The following is a 20,471-nucleotide window of genomic DNA, read 5'->3' on the forward strand; positions in this document are numbered from 1 at the left end:
GGCAAGTGTGGCACGATACGTGCTGGAAATCCACATTCCAATGGAGCAGCAGCTAGCAGGTGGCCTGAGACCTTCAAGTAGGAATAGGCATGTCGGTTTAGGCACGTTGGTTTAGACATCTAAATCACAACATCCAACCAGGGTTGACCTCACCAAAGCAGATATCCGGCCTACATTTGAGAAACATCTCTCAACTCCCAGCCGATCCACTGGAGCCAAGGCAGGCAGGGCAGCCTAAAGGGCAGCAGACACCTTCACGGGCTCAGCTGAACATCTCTTCAGGTTCCCACGGCTGTGCTGACCACATTTCTGCTCACTAACAGGAGCTCTGGAACTCTGCTCTCAGGGAAGCACATAAACTTAGATATGAGAACGTGTTAGCAGAATCTCATCCTCAGAGTACAATTCAGGTGTCTAAAAATTTGTATCTAATGTTACTTTAGGCACTGTAAAACATTGTACTTTGCCACCAGCTGCCTCTCCAGACATATCTGCCAGGGCATCTCAAATTTTACTAGGTGCATATATTTAGGAAAGTCTTTGGACTTAAATAGCAATGAACAAATCCCCTAATGAATAAGTCCATTCTTTTATTTTTCCTGGCCCACTCCTAGCTCTTCATCGACTTGTGGCTGGAAGAACGTGGGTGTCATGCACTGATGGACCCAAGTATAAAAAGTTTTCATTGTCTCTATTCTCATGAATGCACCAGCTCACAAAATCCAGCATGTGGATTTTCATATGGCCACTGTGCAAGCGTGGTGCATCCCAACCATCCCATAAAGCTTCTCCATGAAGGGCAGGGAAGGGCTCAAGAATGTTACGAGGCAGTTATAGTGAAAATCCTAGAAAAATATCTTTCCCAGACTGCCTCCTCTGCTGCTGTCAGTCACAATCCAGCTCCTCAAGGCGATGTGTGATGGAGAACTGCTGCCTACAAGCACCTTGCCACCCACCAGCCAAAATGAATCTTGGCAAAGCCTTTCTATTTCCTATCTCATTCCCCAGCTTCCAAAGACTCTCCACCTCTTGTTGAATGGTCCTATCAGAAACACTTAAATCCAGCTCCTACTTACAGGACACTTCAACCTTGTGAAATGCCATCACTTTGCTCACAGCAACACTGGAGCACTAGGACAGGTGGGTGAATGTCTACACCATGCTTTCAAACCTGGAGGGATTTCCAGGCTAGAATAATTTCACAGAATCATAGAATGGCCTGGGTTGCAAAGGACCACAATGCTCATCTAGGTTCAACCCCCCTCCTATGTGCTGCCGACCAGCAGCCCAGGCTGCCCAGAGCCACATCCAGCCTGGCCTTGAATGCCTCCATGGATGGGGCATCCACAGCCTCCTTGGGCAACCTGTTCCAGTGCATCACCACTCTCTGTGTGGAAAAACTTCCTCCTAATATCCAACCTAAACCTCCCCTGTCTCAGTTAGTTCACCCTTGCCACCAAAAAAAGTCTAGGATGCAGAAGGCAGAAAAAGACTAACACAAGCTTAGTGACATGGCTGAGTGGGCATGGTGGTGATGGGTTGATGGTTGGATGAGATGATCATAGCTGTCTTTTCCAACCATAATGATTCTATGAATCAAGGTAGCTCCTCTTCTCTGTTTGAGTCAGCCACACAGTTCAGAGCCCATCTGCCTCCATCCTACAGAGACATCAGCCTCTCCTACAACACACACAACATCACCACTTATTAAGCAACCATGTTTCATCTATGCAATGCTGAGCAGCCGTGTGCATGCTTGTCACATGTATGTATCAGCTTAAATCCAAAGTGCCAAACATGTCATGCCATGTCTTAAACACCACGGCAACCGCACATCAGCAGAGTCACAGCAGCTCAGAAAGGAGGAACAACACCCTGGGACATTTAAATCCTTATCGTTTTATATGCTCTAGAAATACTCCACTATGAAAATGAACTTGAATAAATACAACCAGTGGGACAGGACAGCATCACACATTGAAATTATGTCCTCCCACTCTGAGCAAGCACCTGCTCTGGTAGTCCCACAAATAGGATGGCAGTTTGGGAGGAAAATAAAGCTCTGTAAGCAAATCAGTTTGTTTGACTTGGGAACAAAAACCCCCATTGATCTTGTCGTGAGAATAGCAAATACTGACAAAAGCACAATGAGGAAAACAATTATGATACAGCAAGACTGGACTGTCTTTATTGGTGCTTGTTGCTCTGAGGAAATTAGATAGCACCGCAGGACCGCCTGCCCAAATGCCTTTATAAGAGCCATAGGGAAAAGGGATCACAGCAGAGCATTGCTATGCAACATGTAATCCTTCCTCACAACAATGGTTTGCTACGAAGGTCAGACTAAGTGCCCCTGTAATGATCAGTCTCAGACATGCTGCAACACACAATTTCTCAGTGTTTTAGCTGAAACGCCGAGGACAGATTGCCATTCATTCCCAGCTGGGTCACGGGGCTCAGGCAGTGGTTTTCAGACAACTCTCGTCTGGGCAGCAGCAGTGCGAAGCCGGGACGCGGCCGTGGGAATTCCTGGGTTAGAACCGCGTCATGGCTGGGCTGCGGCTGCGGGGCTCCAACCCATTCGCCATGGTTTGGGGGAGAGGAGGGAGCTGATGAACCTCCACGGGGTTACAGTGTGCCCAGGGAAAAAGCCTGCCCTCCGACAGCGCTTTGAGGTGCCTCCATCCTCGACACACGTATCCTCCTTCAATTTAAACAGGATTAGTTATTGTCTCGGCTCAAATATTGGTGTTTGTTTTGGACCACAGCCACCATCCCCATTTCTTCTCAGTGCCCTTGTCGCTTTCCAATGATCTTACCATTGGGTGAAGTACAAGAGTTTCACAGATTGCTAGCATACTTTTTTTTTTTTTTCCTTTTTTTCCTTCCTTCCTCTTCTTTCACCTTTTATCTTGTTTCAAAAAAAGCCCTTTTTCTGAGCCTGTCCTCAAACTGCTTTTTCAGAATTTGTGTCCCTTGCCACCACTCTTCTCACTCCAGTGTTAGTGAAATACCAGTTAAAGCACAAACATATAAGAAACATACAATAACATAACTCTTCTTCAACTTGAGCACGTTAATTCTTTCCCCAGCTGCATTCTTATTTCACCTGCTGAGAAAATTCTGCATAAACAACCAACTGCCATTGCTTATGGAACACAGCAAATGCTTTCCTCCAGAGTGTTGATCCCAAAGCCTTAGAATGGCTTTGGCTGAGCCAATCTCTACCTGAAAGAATCACAGAATCATAGAAAGGCCTGGGTTGAAAAGGACCACAATGCTCATCCAGTTTCAACCCCCCTGCTGTGTTAGTAAGTTCAGATGGATTTGCCTCATCAAAAGGAACAATTACAACACTATTTCTGAGGGTACTGGAAAACTGTGAGATTACAATTGAAAGTACCTGTTCAACAAACTCCAGAGGTTGACTGGAATCATGCTTTACGGTGGGAACCATACAAGATAGGGTTGGAGGTGCTTGCAAACACTGTCTCTGCAATGGGAGACCAGGGTGCCAAGCTACACTTGTGTGTGACCTTTAGAGAGTCACTTAATCTTTCTGGGTCTCAGTTTCCCCTCTGTAAAATGGAGATACAGCAATGAAGAGGGTGGTGCTCTCTGATAACACGTTATGTGATACTTCATGAAGTTCCTCAGACAGATGATAGCAGGGCAAACATCCACCTGATACACAGAGTCTATCTCCAGAGCAGGAGGCACGCTCAACCCTTGAGGTCTCTGCCAACACTGTCTTAGAAGAAAAGCCATTCCTTGCATGGACTTCCAAACAAGCAAGCCAAAAGCAAAGTCCATGCACCTCCCACCAACCTCTGCAAAACATCCCACATGGTTTCAGAGATGCAGGTGTAACAAGCCTCAGGACAGGTCTGGAGCCCTGCAGCAACAAGGGCGACAAAGATGCTTCCAAAACTGTTTCCAAGACTGAAACATGCAGGTCAGTATTGTGTAAAAACAATAAAGGAAGCTTCATGAAGGGAAACAATTTTAAAGGGAGATATTGCCCAAAATGAGACTTTTAAGGGAAGAATTTTCTCGTTCCCCTTTTCCATCCTCACATAGTTTTGCACTGAACACCCGCAGATCCCAAGAAGCCTTTGGTTAAACCCCTGACTTTAGGGTCCTGAGGGCAAAGGCTTGCTTGTGTCCCTCCTTCTGAAAGTATAAAGGAAAAAGGGAATGAGAACATGACAATTTTTTTTTTTTTTTTCCCTTGGATAATAGCAGCCGTCTTTAATAGTGCCCCTTGGATCTGCAAGACATGCTTGACCAGACATACCTCTGGAAGAGGTCAGCACTCCTGGGATTAAGAAACTTAGCAACGCTCCAGAGAGGGAGTTGGAAAGTCATGTTTAATGATACTTTGCTGAGAAACTGGGCAAATTTAATTAAAACATCACTTACTCGAACCCAGTGGAACTAATTGAGTGCTCTAATATTCCAACTTTTCATTAATGGGTTACAAAAGAGGGCTGCACTTGTGTGTACAAGGGGGGAGGGGGGGGAGGATATAGAGAAGAGCCTCAGCAAGGCTTCCTGTGCTTCATTTAATATAACCAAGAAACTTCACTGCTGGCAGCGGAGCTTTAATGCAGTTGACTTCTCTCCCCTCCATCACCCCCATCCCCTTGACACACACACTTCACTCCCCCCCAGCACACATCCTCTCCACCCAAGACCTCTCGGAAAGAATAGCTGAATGAGCGAGAGTAGATTTTGCAAAGGAAGGGAAATTGCTTTTTTAATAAGTGGTCTATTCAGAGCTCCTACTTTTCAATAAAGAGAAGGCTGGAGAAGTCTTGGTCTAATTACCTCATCCTTGCGCTAGACAAGCTCGCCCTTTCATTAGCACTTGAGGTCATATCATATAACTTTGTAAGCCATCATGGGCACAACATGTTCAGTGATTATTTCATTGGTGGTGGCAAAATTATGGCTGGCCCATCAAGGTTGTTAAAAACAGAAGTAAAATAATAATTAAATGAGAACTTCTACCAAGAGACACTAAAACTAGGCGGGATAGGATAATGTCACCCTTCCAGAAAGATGCAAATTGTTTGCTAGTGTGACACCATGGAGAAACTGCCGTCTCGACCAGGAGGGAATAGTGTTTGTTGCCAAATAAGTCTATTAAGCACAAGTCTCTTTTTTTTTTTGCTGGGTCTCAAGGGACTATTTATACAATTTGTCATGGTTGGGAGTAATTAGATGGGAAGGGTTATATGTTGCTACGAATCACTGAGAGACCACCAAGCTTGTGCTATATCTTTGATAGATATTCCTCTACCACCATCAAACACACATACCCCCATGCATACACTGTACCTACACCAGCGTGGGCAGGCACAGCTGCAAGCCCTGTAGAAAAGTACTGGAAAAGAAAGTCTCCTTGTCCAATGCCCAGCACAAGCCCAAACAGTCTGTAGCACAGCCAAGGTTTCAGTTCACGCCTGTATGGTTTCACGAGACATAAAATCTGAGGTTTGGTTTGAGGAAAAACAGTGGGTGCTGAGCAGAAACTCACGAGTGCTTGTCTCTACCTCCTGCTCCATCATCAGCTTCCTAAATAACCTGGGAAAAGGCACTCTGTGCCTCAGGTTCCTGCCTGAAATCATCATTTCTCGTGGGGACAGTGAAGACATTAGAGGCTGGAAGGCTATCTTTCTTATTTAATTGCACTCTGTTCCCAAACAGCACAAAGCAAAGATATTTACCCTTCTTCTGTGTGGCTTTGGATTCACATCAAATCAAAAGAATATGATCTATTACCCAAATAAACAAACTAGATTGCTTCAAAGTAGTTTAGACCCTCGTAGTCACGAGGTGAGTATCTCCAGATATGCAAGAGTTGGAAAGTCTGTAAGAATGCAGTCAGCTGATGGGCAACTTCATTGGAGAAAAAAGAGTTGAGGACAGATGTTGAGTTTCATATTTAACTCAGTGTCTTTATCAAGGAAAATGCCAATAATTCAGCCTAGTACTGCATGCTGGGCAACTCTCAACTCCCATCCCAACTCCAAACATCTCTGATTGTCATCTCAATGACACCACGCTGTGCCAATGCTTTAGATCCACATATCTTGACTACACAGACATATGTTCTTCCTGATCATTAACCAACACCCTGATAAAAGCTTCTTCCTGAAAGCGAAATTCCCTTGTTCTCTGCCTGGCTTCTCAGTGCAGCTGTGAGCCTGGTGAGCTGCTTGGCTTGCCTCTCAACCACACTAAGGTACAACTACCCTAGAAACGTAAGCAGAAATCATTTCAACTGCCACTGCAAATAGGCAAGGCAAAGCCGTCAGGCAGCAATACCAGCTTGACAGCACGGCGTGGGTGGACAAAAATAGGAATGCTGGATCACTGACCTGCAGCAAAGGTCTTTGACTTGGATCGCCATGAGGGCTCTCAGTGTCTGGACAACCGTCACAACTGTTACTCAGCTGTTTAGCTGCAGATATTACATTAGTGCTTAGAAACCACTGCCAAAGACCAGGGCCTGACTGTGCCAAGTAAAGTGGAGGCAGAGGATGCAAGAGACTCACTGACATCTCCCATTGCCCTGGGATCTAAATCCCAGTGGGATCAGGAAGAAACTCAGGCATCATGAAGAGATTCCCTCTCTTCAGTTCATCCTTGGAGTTCCTTTAGCTTAAAACCACATGGAGAGTGGAGAGCAGAGCTGACAACCAGGTATGCCTAACCAAAATCCAAGACTGGGTCTCGGCTCCATGTGGGCATCATGTGGGCATCATGTGGTCACATGTGAGCGACTAAGATGATCAGGGGGCTGGAGCACCTCCCCTATGAGGACAGGCTGAGGGAGTTGGGCTTGTTCAGCCTGGAGAAGAGAAGGCTGCGGGGTGACCTCATTGCAGCCTATCAATACCTGAAGGGAACCTACACCCACGAGGGGAGTAAACTCTTCAAAAGGGCTGACAACAGCAGGACTAGGGGAAATGGATCGAAGTTGAAGGAGGGAAGATTTAGGTTGGATGTTAGGGGGAAGTTCTATACAAGGAGAGTGGTTAGGCCCTGGAACGGGCTGCCCAGGGAGGTTGTGGATGCCCCGTCCTTGGATGTGTTTAAGGCCAGGTTGGACAGGGTCCTGGGCAACCTGATCTGAATGTGTGTGTTTGGTGGCCCTGCTAGGCAGGGGGGTTGGAACTACATGATCCTTGAGGTCCCTTCCAACCCGGGTGATTCTGTGATTCTGTGATTCTGTGATCCTCCCTGCAGTAGTGGGATGGAGAACACTGGGAGTTAGATCAAATCCCTTGGGAAAGTTCATCAGTCCCAGCAGTGCTAGGGGGGAGATGGATTTACAAAAGCATTCCCATGGCACCTAAAATTTCATTCGTGTGGTTTCTGATGAGACTCTATTATGTGAATCTGGAAAAGGAGTAGAGCAGAGACCTCATAGCTCTCAACAGCGTGAAATCACAGCCCTCACGGACCACCTTCCCCATACTCTGTTCCAGTTGCTGCACAGCCAAGCCCAAAGAGTCTTTCCTACAGGATATGCCCTCAGAAACAATCAAACACAAGGATTAAAACAGATTTCATCACTCCGCAGAGCCTGTTTCACACGCCAAAGAGCTGCAACAGGAGTTCAGAGGCACTGAGCCTCTTAATCCAGAGGCAGAAAAGCTGTCAGCCAAAGCCAGACACCAAGTAAATCCAGGATATTTCTAACCCTGATCTCAGCGCTGTCTGGGAGCATCTGGTGGTGGGGACAGGGGGAGACTTTTTGCTGGCCAGCACGCACTAGTGGCATTCTTGGGGCATTCAGTGCCCCAACTCCATTGCAATGAATGGCATTTAATGCATATGCACAGGAACAACTGAGCTGGGGTGGTGATTCCTAGAATGCACAACTGGCTGGGCAGCGTTTGCCTGGGAAACTGGAGACCCAGGTCCCCATCTCAGCCTCAACCCTCCATCCAATCACACGGACAATAACAAGGCTTGAAAGCTATTTATAGCCTTACAGTATGTTCCTCTATGAGGTCGTTGCAATGAAACACTGATCCTAGGCACCTGTGCTGGCCAATCTGAGCGATTTTCATGTGCAAGCAGCTCTAGGTTAGGTACCTCCAAGTAATTGATGGGAGAAAGTGGAAAGCCCCTTTCTTTCCCATCTCTTGTTGGGATGAGCCAGCACACAATTTCTCCTTTACAACACTCAGGGCAAAGCCTCATGGGGATTAGCATGGGTTAAAAGAGCAGGAAACCCTCCAGCATAAGGATAGGAGGAAAGAAACAAAACAAAACAGACTGCACACCTGAGTTCTCTCAGCTGCAAACACAGCATCTCTGGGTGGAAGGTCAAAGGGATTTTTAGGACTGGAATCAGTCAGAGAGGAATAGCTCTGCCCTGGTTTCCCAGCAAATATTTGTCCACCAAGTTTTAAAGAAACTTGCCTATGGAGATGCTATGCTATCCATGATCTGCAGCACTGCTTCAAGGAAAGCATCTCTCAATCTCCACCTGCAGTACTGCAGAGTAAATCCTTTCCTGCCCATCATAACTTGGTACAAATTTAGATGACCTGTCTTGCCATCCCCTTATAAGACCCACTTCTCCCTGTGGAAAGCCAGCAATCTTTCTCCTCGTCTCATTTTCCAGATCTGGAAAGTTCCTTTTCTTTCCTTCTGGTCCCTCGCCAGTCATTTGAAGCACAGTGATCAAAACAGGGCATAGACCTAATCAGACTTCACACTTCCTGCAGAAGGAAGGCACCGCACATTTTGCATCCAACGACTCACCTTCATGCCCACGAGGTTATTGTGGAAATCCACCCTGGCTCTCAGGTCCTTGTTGGGCTTCCTCCCCAAGAACTCCTTGACAAACTTGTTGCTGTATTTCAGGTTGTCACCGCAGCCACCCCACTGCCAAGCCTCGCGGTTCTCCAGGTCAGGAGCCTCGTCGCAGGTGCAGCGCTCCATCCGGCCCGCGCTGCACGCTTTGGCCATAGCGTGTGTCAGCCCTGCAGAGGAAATGGCGTAGAGGAAGGCCGTCTCCTTGAAACCTGGAAGGAAAAAAGAGGCCGCTATCATTGTGGCTGGAGCAAGGATTTTATTTCAAAGAAAGGAACCGAGGAACTACGGCAACTGAAGTGAAAATCATGACAAGGTTTGAGCAATGCCATGCTCTGTATCACTGATAGTAGAGAAGACAAGGTGATTCTCTACATGGTAGAGAACAGGGAATGATGGATCATAGAATGGCTAAGGTTGGAAGGGACCTGAAAGTTCACCCAGGCACAAACCCCCATCCAGCACCCCACTGCCATGGGCTGGTTGCCCCCCACCAGGTCAGGCTGCCCAAGGCCCCATCCCACCTGGACCTGAACATCTCAAGGGATGGTGCATCCACACCCTTCTCAGCAGTGCCAGGGCCTCACCATCCTCTGAAGAATTTCTTCCTAGCATCTAACCTAAATTTCCCCTCTTTAAGTTCATTCCCCCTTGTTCTATCACTATTAAACCGTGTAAAATTTCAGTTCCCCTTCTGCTAATAAGCTCTCCTCGAGTTCAAGAAGGCTGCACTGAGGTCTCCCCAGAGTCATCTTGTCTTCAAACTAAATAAGCCCAACTCCCTCAATCTTTCTGCTTAGCAAAGATGCTCCAGCCCTCTGAGCATCTTCCTGGCTCTCCTCTGGACCTGCTCCAACAGCTGTGTTTTTCCTTCCTGGACTGGGAGCCCTGTGCCCAGACACAGTGCTCCAGCTGTACCTCATAAGGGCAGAGAAGAGGGGGACAAATGAGGTGGCACAAACCAGGATTATAAACAAAACCACACATTTGTCGTTACGTGGTTGTCGCTCTGCAATCTCTGCTTGAAAATAGGAGTAGGTAAGCAAGATCTGGACAGTCCATGATGGTGTCATCATCATGGTATGGCAGTACTGCTACTAAGGGGCCACCAAACGGAAGGAACCTAGCACAGATTTCCAGTTTGATGACTGGGGTGGAAATCATGAAGGCTTTCCTCTCCTCCCAGAAAAAAAAAAATCACCACGATTTAATCAGGTCCAACAAAATTGTTAACAAAAGGCACACAGGGGATGGAAAGCAATGAGTAATCAGCCTGTCACCCAAGGCAGTACCTCACAGACCTGAAGAAGCATTTGGACCTCAAACTTTTCATGTACAACCATTTTCTTATACCTCCATGCTCACTTGCAACAGCATCTGCCTCCCCCCAGTGGGTAAACTGAGGCCAAAAGAGACCCATGATTTCAATACAAATGATAAAAGACAGAAATAAAAAAGCAAACATGTCAGTATTTATAGCTCCTCATTCTCCGTCTATGGAAGCAGTAAACGACTGCATATTTGAGATGCAATTCCAGAACAGCTTTGGATCTAACTCAAGAAATCCCCCACTCAAAAATAACACAAGTGGATGGTGACAGTAGTGGATATATCTGTAAACTAGTGTGTCAACCAAGGACATGCAGAGACACTGCCAGGTCATTTTTGGAACTGGTCCTTGGGAGGATCATGATAGTCCAAGTGGGCTCATGGGGCACTATCCTGGCCCACCCCCAGAGCCTGCCTTCCCATAGAACAATTGGATGCACAGGGTAGAACTTCAGCAGAAGAAAAAGGAAAGTCCAGTCCTGGAGAAAGAGGTCCTGTTTTGGCTCAAAACACATTGCGTTAGAAATTGTCCAGCACTCCTACTGTTCACCTGGAAAAGAGCAGAAACCCTTTCCCTCTCAGGGAGGAAGACTGAAATAAAACAGGATTGACCCCACACTTGCTGGGGACACAGAAAAGAGTGATTAGCTTTGAGAAAGCAAATTTTTTTTTCTCCCATTCGTTTTCCCCCTTGAAGTTACACCATGTCCTCCAGCACACCAGAAACATCTTCAGCATCACAAACTGTCTCAGTGAGGGCAGTTAAGGAATTGTTTATTTAATTCAAACCACAAAAACCTGTGGATTTGAGGACCATCAAACTCTGGGCAGAAAACACCATCTATGCAGCTCCCATCTTTTATTGGCTGATTCAACTTTTTCTCAGCTAGGTGCTAGGAATGCCTAAGAGTGATGCTACCAAGCTTCTGTGCTTGCAAGTTGTAGAACTGCTCTCCTTCCACTACCACTACTGCTCATGCTGCAAAATGGAGAGGTAGCAGCACACTAGCAGAAAGTCCCTGATGGAGCAGTGCAAAGAGCCAGGCGTTGTGAGCCTGAGCTGCTGCAATTAGCAGCAAAGAGCCAGGCGTCAGCCTGAGTTAGCAGCTAACACGGATCCACAATCCGCACCAAGGCCTCCCAGTTGGGAGCGCTGACCGTGCAACCTGCCACCACACTGCATACTGGGTTTGACACGGAGCCAGGCTTCCCTCTGCCAATCCCCTCATCAGCCTCAGCTCTCCTCCTCCCCTTCTCCATCACCGAAAGCCCACAGATGCCCAGTGCCCATCAGCGCGGGTATCATCTCGCCCACAGGCAGCTCAGGCAGCTCCCAAGCAAGTCCATGTGACATTTGGCTCTGGCCAGATTTAAAGCCATCTCCGCCGTGCACTATTTGATTGCACCGAGATATGCTGTAACAAGATAATGAGCTTTAAATCAATGCAGGCATTCTGGTGCATCGACAGCCTGCCATCCGCAGCTATCCCCTTTCAGCCCTTTCCAAAATCGTTCACGAGAATCCGAACAGGATAACGAGTCCCTTGAACAATCTCCTGTTATTTTAAGAAACGGGCCGCATCAGCCCAAACTGCAAACCAGCAGCTGGGCTGTGCTGAGGACCGAGAGGAACAATGGAGGGAGAAAGTTTTCTTAAGTAAAACATTTGTGGTTATGTTGTTGTTTTTTGTTTTTGTTTTTTTCTTTATTTTCCTCTCTGTGAAGTTCTGGAGGAAAAAAGAAAACATTCCCCCACTGATATATTGGAATAGCCGTGTCATAGTGGGTTATAGCCATACCCCTTTGCCCTGGGGGTATCGCTCGTTGCAATGCTGAACCAGGAACCAGCAGCTCCTGGAGAGGAGGAGAAAGATTTACAGGGCTGTGAGCTGTGCTCTGGGAACAACACCTGAAGGATTTACAGCATCGGTGGCGGGCTGAGATGCTGCAGGGGCATAAAGCATGGAAGAATGAGACAGCAGGCCGAGCTCTGCAACCCTCAGTGCTACCATTTATTAAATGGTGTCCTGACAAGGAGCTGGGATGGTTTGCAGCAGGGTTTTCCAGCAGCAAAATTCCAGGCTGCTCTGGAATACCCCTTCCCCTCGCTGAGGGCACATCTGAAGGAGCAAGCTGTGGCCTCCAGGTGTCAGCATGAGAAAGTGCTTGGGTTTCCCAAGGCGCCACTAATCCAGGGACTCCTCTGGCATGCAGAGATATTTTTAAACGTCTTGCAGCTCTGGCTGCACCTCTTGGGTTTCATAAGGACGCTCCTTGTTTCCATCGCAGTCGGTGACAGTGCATTAGTTGAGCCCTAGAGCTTCTGGATGGCTCCTTCCCATTTCTTAGGGAACGAGGGAGCACTGCAGAGCTCCATATTCATCTTTGAGCATGTCAGACTCTGGGTCTCTAGGTCCAGTCACTGAAGGCGAGACTTTCTGGGAGTCACTGAAGCCCTCGAGTTCCAGGGAAGCCACCTGTGAAGTGGGCCTACTGCATGGTTAGCTTCAGTCCAGCAATAAGAACTGGACTTTGGCAGAAGAATTGGAACTCAATGATTTTTGAGGTTCCTTCCAATCCAAGCTATTCTGATTCCATTGTATGATTTCATTGAGAGGCTGCAAGAGAGCTGGGCTACAAAAGGCAGTGCAAAGGAAACAGACAGAACACACCACCTGCTCCTCTAATACCCTTCATCAGCTTCTGGTCATCTCCACCAGGAAGCAGTGTGGGCATCACTCACTGCTCACAGCCAGGGAGCTTTTGCACAGGTAGAGCAGAGCAGGGCATGGAAGCATTGAGTTTGTGCCTTGCATCATGACCCCCCCACCACCACCATTTTGTCTTTATTCCTTTACCAAAGCATTTTCCCACTTTCTTTCTTGAATGGGAGAAATAAAATAGTTTTTAAAACATAATAAAAAAAAAAAAAAAAAGACAACACAGCTTTGGGACCTTAAATCTCTTCTCTTCTCCTACAGCAATGGCTCAACTTCCAGCAGAAGCGAGGAGCACACAGAGCTTCTGGCTGCAGACGTATGAACAAACATCTCCAGCCTCCACACAGAGGAGCTGTGGTCAGTGATGGGAGGCAGGCAGAGGTTCCTTTGATACGAGCACATCAATCACAGCCACAGACTGAACAGATGAGCTATGCCTGGCTTTGTCTTTACCTTCCACAAAGGTTAGGCTTATTTAGTTTGGAGAAGAGAAGGCTCCAGGGAGATCTATTTGCAGCCTTCCCGAACCCAAAGGGAGCTTATTAGCAGGAGGGGAACTGAAATTTTACATGGTTTAATTGTGATAGAACAAGGGGGAATGAATTTAAACTAAAAGAGGGGAAATTTAGGTTAGATGCTAGGAAGAAATTCTTTATTTAGAGGGCGGTGAGGCCCTGGCACTGCTGCTGAGAGAGGGTGTGGATGCCTCATCCCTGGAGGTGCTCAAGGCCAGGTTGGATGGGGCCCTGGGCAGCCTGATCAGGTGGGAGGGAACCTGTTCCATGGCAGAGGGGTTGGAACAGGATGATCTTTCAGGTCCCTTCCAACTCAAACCATCGTATGATTCTATGAAGCTCTTTTTAGAGCCCTGAGGAGAGCACTCTCCAATGACATGAGGATGACTGCTGTGCAAAATGGCAGGGAAGCCCACCAGCGCAGGAGGTACCAGCAGCCCCAAGCAAACCCCCATCCCACTTACCTCTCTTTAGCAAGCTGGCCCGGTAGCGGCCCTCCAGGGTGCAATTCCAACGCTCAAAGCGAAACTGGTACTGGCACTCCAGTGCACTCATGCTGATGGCCTCCATCAGGGTCTCTGCCACGCCGGGGTCCCGCCGGCACATCCTGCGCTGCTTCTTCTCCAGCTTCAGGCGGTCACAGACTTTGTAGTGGGCTTTGACGGCGGCTTCCTCCATTTCTGAGGTCAGAGGGAGGATGGTCAGGGGTTCGTTGCCCGTCAGCCTGCAGAGGAACAGAGGGGTAAAGGGTGAGAACGAGCTGAGCACCCACTGGGATGCAGTGGGAGAGAAGAGATTTTACAGCAAGGCTCTCTGCAGTCTATGCTCGACAGGGAGGTAAGAAGCAATACATGGATTTATTTTCTCCACGGAGCTTGTTTGGATGAAAGACCTTGGCAATCGCCAAGTCTGTCAAACTCAAAATTGCCAAAGGACAGTTCATTTAAAACTGAAATAGGGAAAAAATTACAGAAGGTACATAAGTGCATGAATTCAGGAAACTAGCAAGAAGGCAAGAACACTGCAGCTACTCTCTTGTGCACTAAAAAAGAAAATAGTCATTTCAGGGCATCAAGCAGAGCCAGAACCAGCTTGGGAAGGTGACTTGTCCCACCAGACCCCAGGAGACACACCAAGAGAGCACGTACAGCCACTCCACCCTAAGCAGAAGAACAGGAGAGATCCCTACACAAAATTCAGTCACGGATCGAGGCTTGCAAGCAGGATACACTTTGAGAGACGACGATGCCAAAAGGTTTTAACAAGGAAGCATGAGCTCAACGCCTACAAAATGACCTGAAGAAATTCAGAAAGACGTGTCCTTCTCTTCTCCCCTGCACAAGGTTTCCAAATGTGCAACAAAAGAAGCCAGCGTACTGTTCCCGGTGTCAAGTGACGAGCTGCTGGAAAAGGACCAGGCTGGCATCGGCCCTGGGGAGCAGGAAGGCTGCAGGAACATCTGCTGGGCTCAGCAGTGGGTTGCTGGCTGGGCTGTCTGCACCCCACTCTCCTGGCTCTGCCCTATTCCGGCCAGATGCCAGTGCATGCAGTCAATGGGGATAACTAAAAAAGGTTTCTGAAGAACCTGAAGACACATTTCCCCAGCCAAAATGGAAGGAAGAAGTGCTTAAAGCCAGAATTAAAACATGCTGTATGCAATGCAGCCCTGTGCAGATGGGCATGTGCAGCGAGCATAGACCAAGACCCATCAGGAGAAACAAGGTGGCAGGCATGGGAGCAGAGCACACACTCATCACCTTCACCAAACACTGAGTGACCACGGAAATGCTTAAAAACCCTCAAGAACAGCAGCTTGATGTTCCTTTTCCAATGAGGAATCGTCTATAATTAACAGGATGCATCCTGCCAGGAAGGCAATCCCACGAGCCATGCACCTATGGTGCCTTGATTCCCAAACCTCCCATAAACAGCTGGCACTGACCTGAGCCACAGCCAAGCAACGTGTGGTACAGCTGACAATTATTCCTGATCGTTTAATGAGGTGATTTAACATAAAATCAAGATAGAAACCAAAAAAATGAAGAGTCAAAGTGATTTGTGGGAAAGACGACAAAGGAGTGTGACCTATGCAAATTTCCCCCCAAAAAAGTTTTTTCCCCCCAAAAAATCTGTTCCTAGAAAGATAAAGGCACTGACAAATATTAACCCTCACATTTTTGCTCTGCACTGTGTGGACTCAGGCTTGAGTGCTGCCCAAGGACTTGGGACATCACCTGGCCCTGGTGGCCTCATTAACCACTTATGCTTATGAGAGAGGTGGCTCGATCCAAGCTTTGCAGTAGTAAATGCCTGTAACAAAATCTCCAAGATATTCATTCCTGGCCCTCATCAATTCTTTTCCCCCAAAGGTTCAATCCTACAAGCTTTCCTAGTTGGTGTAAGGGATATATATCCTCTGCTGGCAGAGAAGAGAAGACATAACCCATTTTCTACCTCTCTTTCACCTTTCCAACTGAGCTGGTACTGGTGAGCAAAATGTCCTGGAAAGCACAAGCTCCATGTATCATGTAGAAGACACGGGGAGTGATACAGGAGCTGATCCTACAGGCAAGGTTTTGCACAGCAACCAGCAGTTTGGAGCCCCTTTACATTCTTCCCATTTGATGTTTGCCTTTGAAATACTTCAAGTCATTGATTTCTTAAAAACAATCACATGAAGGCTGCGAATTGGAACAGACCTGAGAGATCATCCAGTTCCAACTCCCCTGCTATGGGCAGGGTTGTCTCCCATCAGATCATGCTGCCAACCTGGCTTTGGGCACCTCCAGAGATGGGGCAGCCACAGCTCTCTGAGCAGCACTGTCAGGGGTCCCAGTAAGAGTCAGCCAAATAACAAAATGAAGAGTCTGGAACAAGGAGAAGGTAGAAAACAGGATTCATTGTGCTGCACAAAGCCAGAGGACAGGGCTCTGACTCCTGCTTTTGATTTGCAGGTGGAAAGCCATGGAAAACAATAGGAAATGGAAACATTAAATGGGATGTTGCTGACAATATGCCATTTTCACTGTGCAGAAGCACAGTGCAGAGGCTTGGGTGAAAGTTCATCAGTTTTGATAAACAGGATAACGCAGGCAACACCATATAAGCTGCAAACATTGCGCCAGCATCTCCACTTCCAAACTCCCTCTTCACCCTTGCCTGGGACAACATAGAGACACCACACCAACACGATGGATAGCAGAGCACTTCTCCCACCTGCTCAGCCTGCTTCCTGACCCAATTCTGCACTGAGGAGCATGCTACCTTCAGTCCTCATCCACCACAGAAAACAGACATCAAAAACCAAATGGGTGAGAAAGAAGCCACACATCAGTAGTAAACAAGCACAGGCAGAGCTGGTGGCCCCACCTGAAACACTGCCTCGGAGCTGCCACTGCATGGAACCTTTGTAATCCCATAAAGCCCTTTTATGCAACCTAGGCTGAGTGAGGTCCCGTAAGGCAACGGTGTCAGCGTTGGATGCTTTCTCAGCTCCTCACAAAGGCTGAGCTGTTCCTTCCAAGAAAATCGTTCAGGATGGGGGAAAAAGGGGCTATTTGTTTATTTAATATATTTTTTATTGCTCATCCAGTCTACAACTTCTGTTGTTAGAAAGATAGCCAGCACTCTGCTCTATTGCATTGGATTGAGAAGGCTGAGCATCAGATGAAGGTATGTTTGTCCACCAGGAACCTGGAGAGAGACCAAACAGCCAATTGCTCACAACCCAGGAAGCTTTAACTCTGTGTAAGTTAACTTTGGTCTCCGTGAGGGCTGCAGGGTAAAATTGAGATTTGGTACTCTTTTTCTGTGCACCTCACCTGCCTTCTGCTCTGAGCATGCCTGCACAATCCATCCATACCTCAGGAAGGACCTCGTTGCCCAGTCCCACATCACTCAGCTCAGGGGAACTTTGCCAACATCATTCTCCTTCCAAACTCCTTCCAGTTCAATCCCTCACTGCTTTGAAGTCCAGAAACCAGAAGTTTATTATCCCAGCTGTAAACTGCAAGAACTACTGGGTTTGCACTAATACTGCTGGTGGCATTCATCTGCTTTGGTCATGCACTTTATTAGGACTCACTGCCCTTCTCCAAAGATCCTATTTTCAGTTCATTTTGGAAGGCTCTTCATTGCACCAGCTCATTCTTTTATACGTATCCCTGTATTTTCTCTTACGTTACGGGGTCTTCCCTGGTGGGAATTTGAGGGAGACAAATCAGAGACACGGAGCCTGCACAGATCTGTGAGAGCACTCTTATTTTTGACACGCTCAAGAGTTTCCTCTGCAATTGCCGCCAGCAACATGAGCCAAGGTGAGCTGCGAGGAAACGCCTCTGCTATACCCGCCCGGAATGACAGCCCTGCTGAAATATTGCATTCCTACCCTGCAGCTTCCTTCTCTGCCAGGAGATTTATCTTCGGTACATCTGTACAAGGCCCCAGTTGATTTTATTTTCAGTTCTTCCTTGAATGTTTTTCCTGCGGTATTGCACCTCTTCCGATCCTTGTTCTACTCTATCATCTCTTTCTTTTCTTCTAACAATACGGGAGTAGGTTTTGAGAAGCTGAGAAGTAGCATGCATTAATCCTCTTCACTGCAATTCCAAAATTGATGACTCTACAACTCAAGGAGCCAGACTGAGTTATGCAGGACTCCAGGCACGTATTGCTGCTTCTTCTACCCACCAACCTACAAACCCCCATTCTCTCTCCCACTGCCATTATTCCACACTACAACAAAGCTTTCCTGAGTTGGCCTACCATGCTCCCTCCCCATCCCACAAAGGCCAATGGCTGCTTGAAGAGCAAGAGGTCAGAAGTCCAGGCAAACTAAGAGTGGTTGATCACCGAAGAATCAACTCTTCAGTCAAATATCTCATTCTAGCTTGTGTGGGTCTGTTTGATTTTTTTTGTTTGTTTGTTTTTACAGTTCCACAATGCCTGCACCATAGCTCAACATTTTCCTGTGCACCAAAGTCAGAGCTAAGCATTTTTGCTGCAACATACAGTGCTTACCTGCGTTCATACATTCACATCCACTGCCACCTCATCTTTAGATTACAGAATCAAAACCCATACACACTAGTTTCAAAATCCACTGCAATTCTCCAAGCTACAGTGCAGGTTTCCTACACTGGTTGAAGTACACACACACAGAAATCCCATATCCCATGGAACCCTTCAAAAAAAAAACAAAACAAAAACAAAAAAAACACTCAAGGTATTCTCCTTGGATCCAAGGATTTTATACTACTTTTCTGAAAGAGTGGTCAGGCATTGGAATGGGCTGCCCAAGCAGGTGGTGGAGTCACTGACCCTGGAGGTGTTCAACGAACATTTGGATGTTGTGTTTTAGAGAAAACTATTGGTGATGGATGGATGGTTGGATTGGATGATCTTGTAGATCTTTTCCAACCTTGGTGTTTCTGTGATTTTTCAGCTGCTACACCTCAGAATGAATTATATTCCATCACAAAGATCGACTGATCATAGAAGTATTTGCTTCTTTTAGCTCAGCCTGATCATCAGCTTCCCTAATCCTGACACTTTTCAAGATTTCTTCTCACCATCCACAGATCGAATTCCTTTATGCACATGCTAATCCTTTTCCTTCCAAGCTATTTCCAACCTCCTCACCACTCTGTGTGTGTGCACCTCTCCTTTTCTCCTCCCCACACCATTCTCCACAAACAATGGTGCCTTGCTGTTGGAGACCATTGAAGAAACAACAAACATTCGGAAACCCAGGTTGTGAACACAGCTATTCTCATGACAAGCGTGCCTCAATTGCTATTTTGATCCTTATCTTCTTCTCAGTACCACAGCACGCATGGCAACTTCTCAAACATTGCTTTCCTCCTTCAGAAATAGCACATATCCCACCACACAGACAATTACCAACATCACACACTTCCAGCAACACATGCCATCAGCAGCAGAGCTCTGCAACCTCACCGTATGGAGATGGAAGCAGCCATCTCCTTTGATTGTGATCCTGGCAGAAGAAAACACCTCCAGGTGCCTGGTTCTCCTGAACATAGGAGTTCAGACAATAAAGAGGAGACAAACTACAGAACAAAGAGAATTTCCAAACCAGTAGATCCTACTTTCCAGGAAAGGAGGTGTGAGTCTTCATCACTCACGAAGTGTGCTCAGATTGCCTCATCAGATCCACACAGTGAGAACGTTCTCTCTGGGCCCTCTTGCCATCCTGGATAAGGGGACAGAGGAGCAGACCTGTAAGCATCCTGCTACACACACCTGCCAGGCTCTCAGGGCCTATTGAGTCATCCAGGGAAAAGACTAAACAACTGCTTCTCCAAGAAAGCATCTGCTGCTGCAGATCTCTAGCTTTTCTTGTCCAGCACAGCCCTCCTGAATGCTTCTAACATTTGCAGCAACCACTCTTTGATCCCAAAAATCATTAAGCACTTTTCAGACCCAGGTGTTACCACAGATATTATTTACATCTGAGTTTCTCATTTTTGCTTCAGCTGAAGTTCACACAGAAGTCAGAGGACTTCACCCAGGCCGCTGAATGCAGCAGACCAAGCAAGAGGAAACCTCAACAGGGTAGATGTCCCAGCTGAGGAAAGAGCTGGACCCTAGCTTTAAGTTCTCTTTGGGATTCTTCTGTGAATGGGGCAAGATATGGGGTGGTTGCTTCCCAAGCACAGAATGCTTGCTATGCATATAAATAATTTTTCATATAACTTCATGCCAAATCATGTCTGCAGTTTCTCCTGCACAAATTACCCCCCCTCCTTCCTCACCCCCCCCCCCCCTAAAACAAAAAAAAAATTGGTGCATGGCATATGAATGTCTAGCTAAGGAAGGCAAAAAAAAGTTCAATGAACGTGCAGGGAATACGTGACTCCATTCAGATACGGAGCTGTGGAGGGCTGGGGATGCTATGGCACATTCCTTCACCAGGCCCACAGGACCAAGGTGCCATGAGGAATAGCTATTTTTGCACTGTGGCAACCAGAAACACCACAAGCAAATACTTCAGCTGCAGCATTTCCCACTCATGCGAAGCAGAAAGGCCGTACAAGTTCTGAATGAC

The 20,471-nt window shown here is 47.1% G+C and overlaps 1 protein-coding gene across 1 annotated transcript in view; it reads right to left on the minus strand.

Annotated features, from left to right (window-relative positions):
* WNT9A (Wnt family member 9A) overlaps window positions 1-20,471 on the minus strand; it is a 51,823-nt gene that overhangs the window by 3,625 nt on the left and 27,727 nt on the right. The window contains exons 2-3 of the mRNA XM_042817317.1: window positions 13,867-14,126; window positions 8,788-9,050 (exon numbers count right to left, since the gene is read on the minus strand). Of these exons, the coding sequence (XP_042673251.1) occupies window positions 8,788-9,050; window positions 13,867-14,126 (523 nt within the window). The remainder of the gene's footprint in view (window positions 1-8,787; window positions 9,051-13,866; window positions 14,127-20,471) is intronic.

Source organism: Centrocercus urophasianus, unplaced genomic scaffold (assembly GCF_019232065.1).
Source record: "Centrocercus urophasianus isolate 14NV4802_14NV808 unplaced genomic scaffold, USGS_Curo_1.0 seq_16, whole genome shotgun sequence".
Lineage (NCBI taxonomy): Eukaryota > Metazoa > Chordata > Aves > Galliformes > Phasianidae > Centrocercus > Centrocercus urophasianus.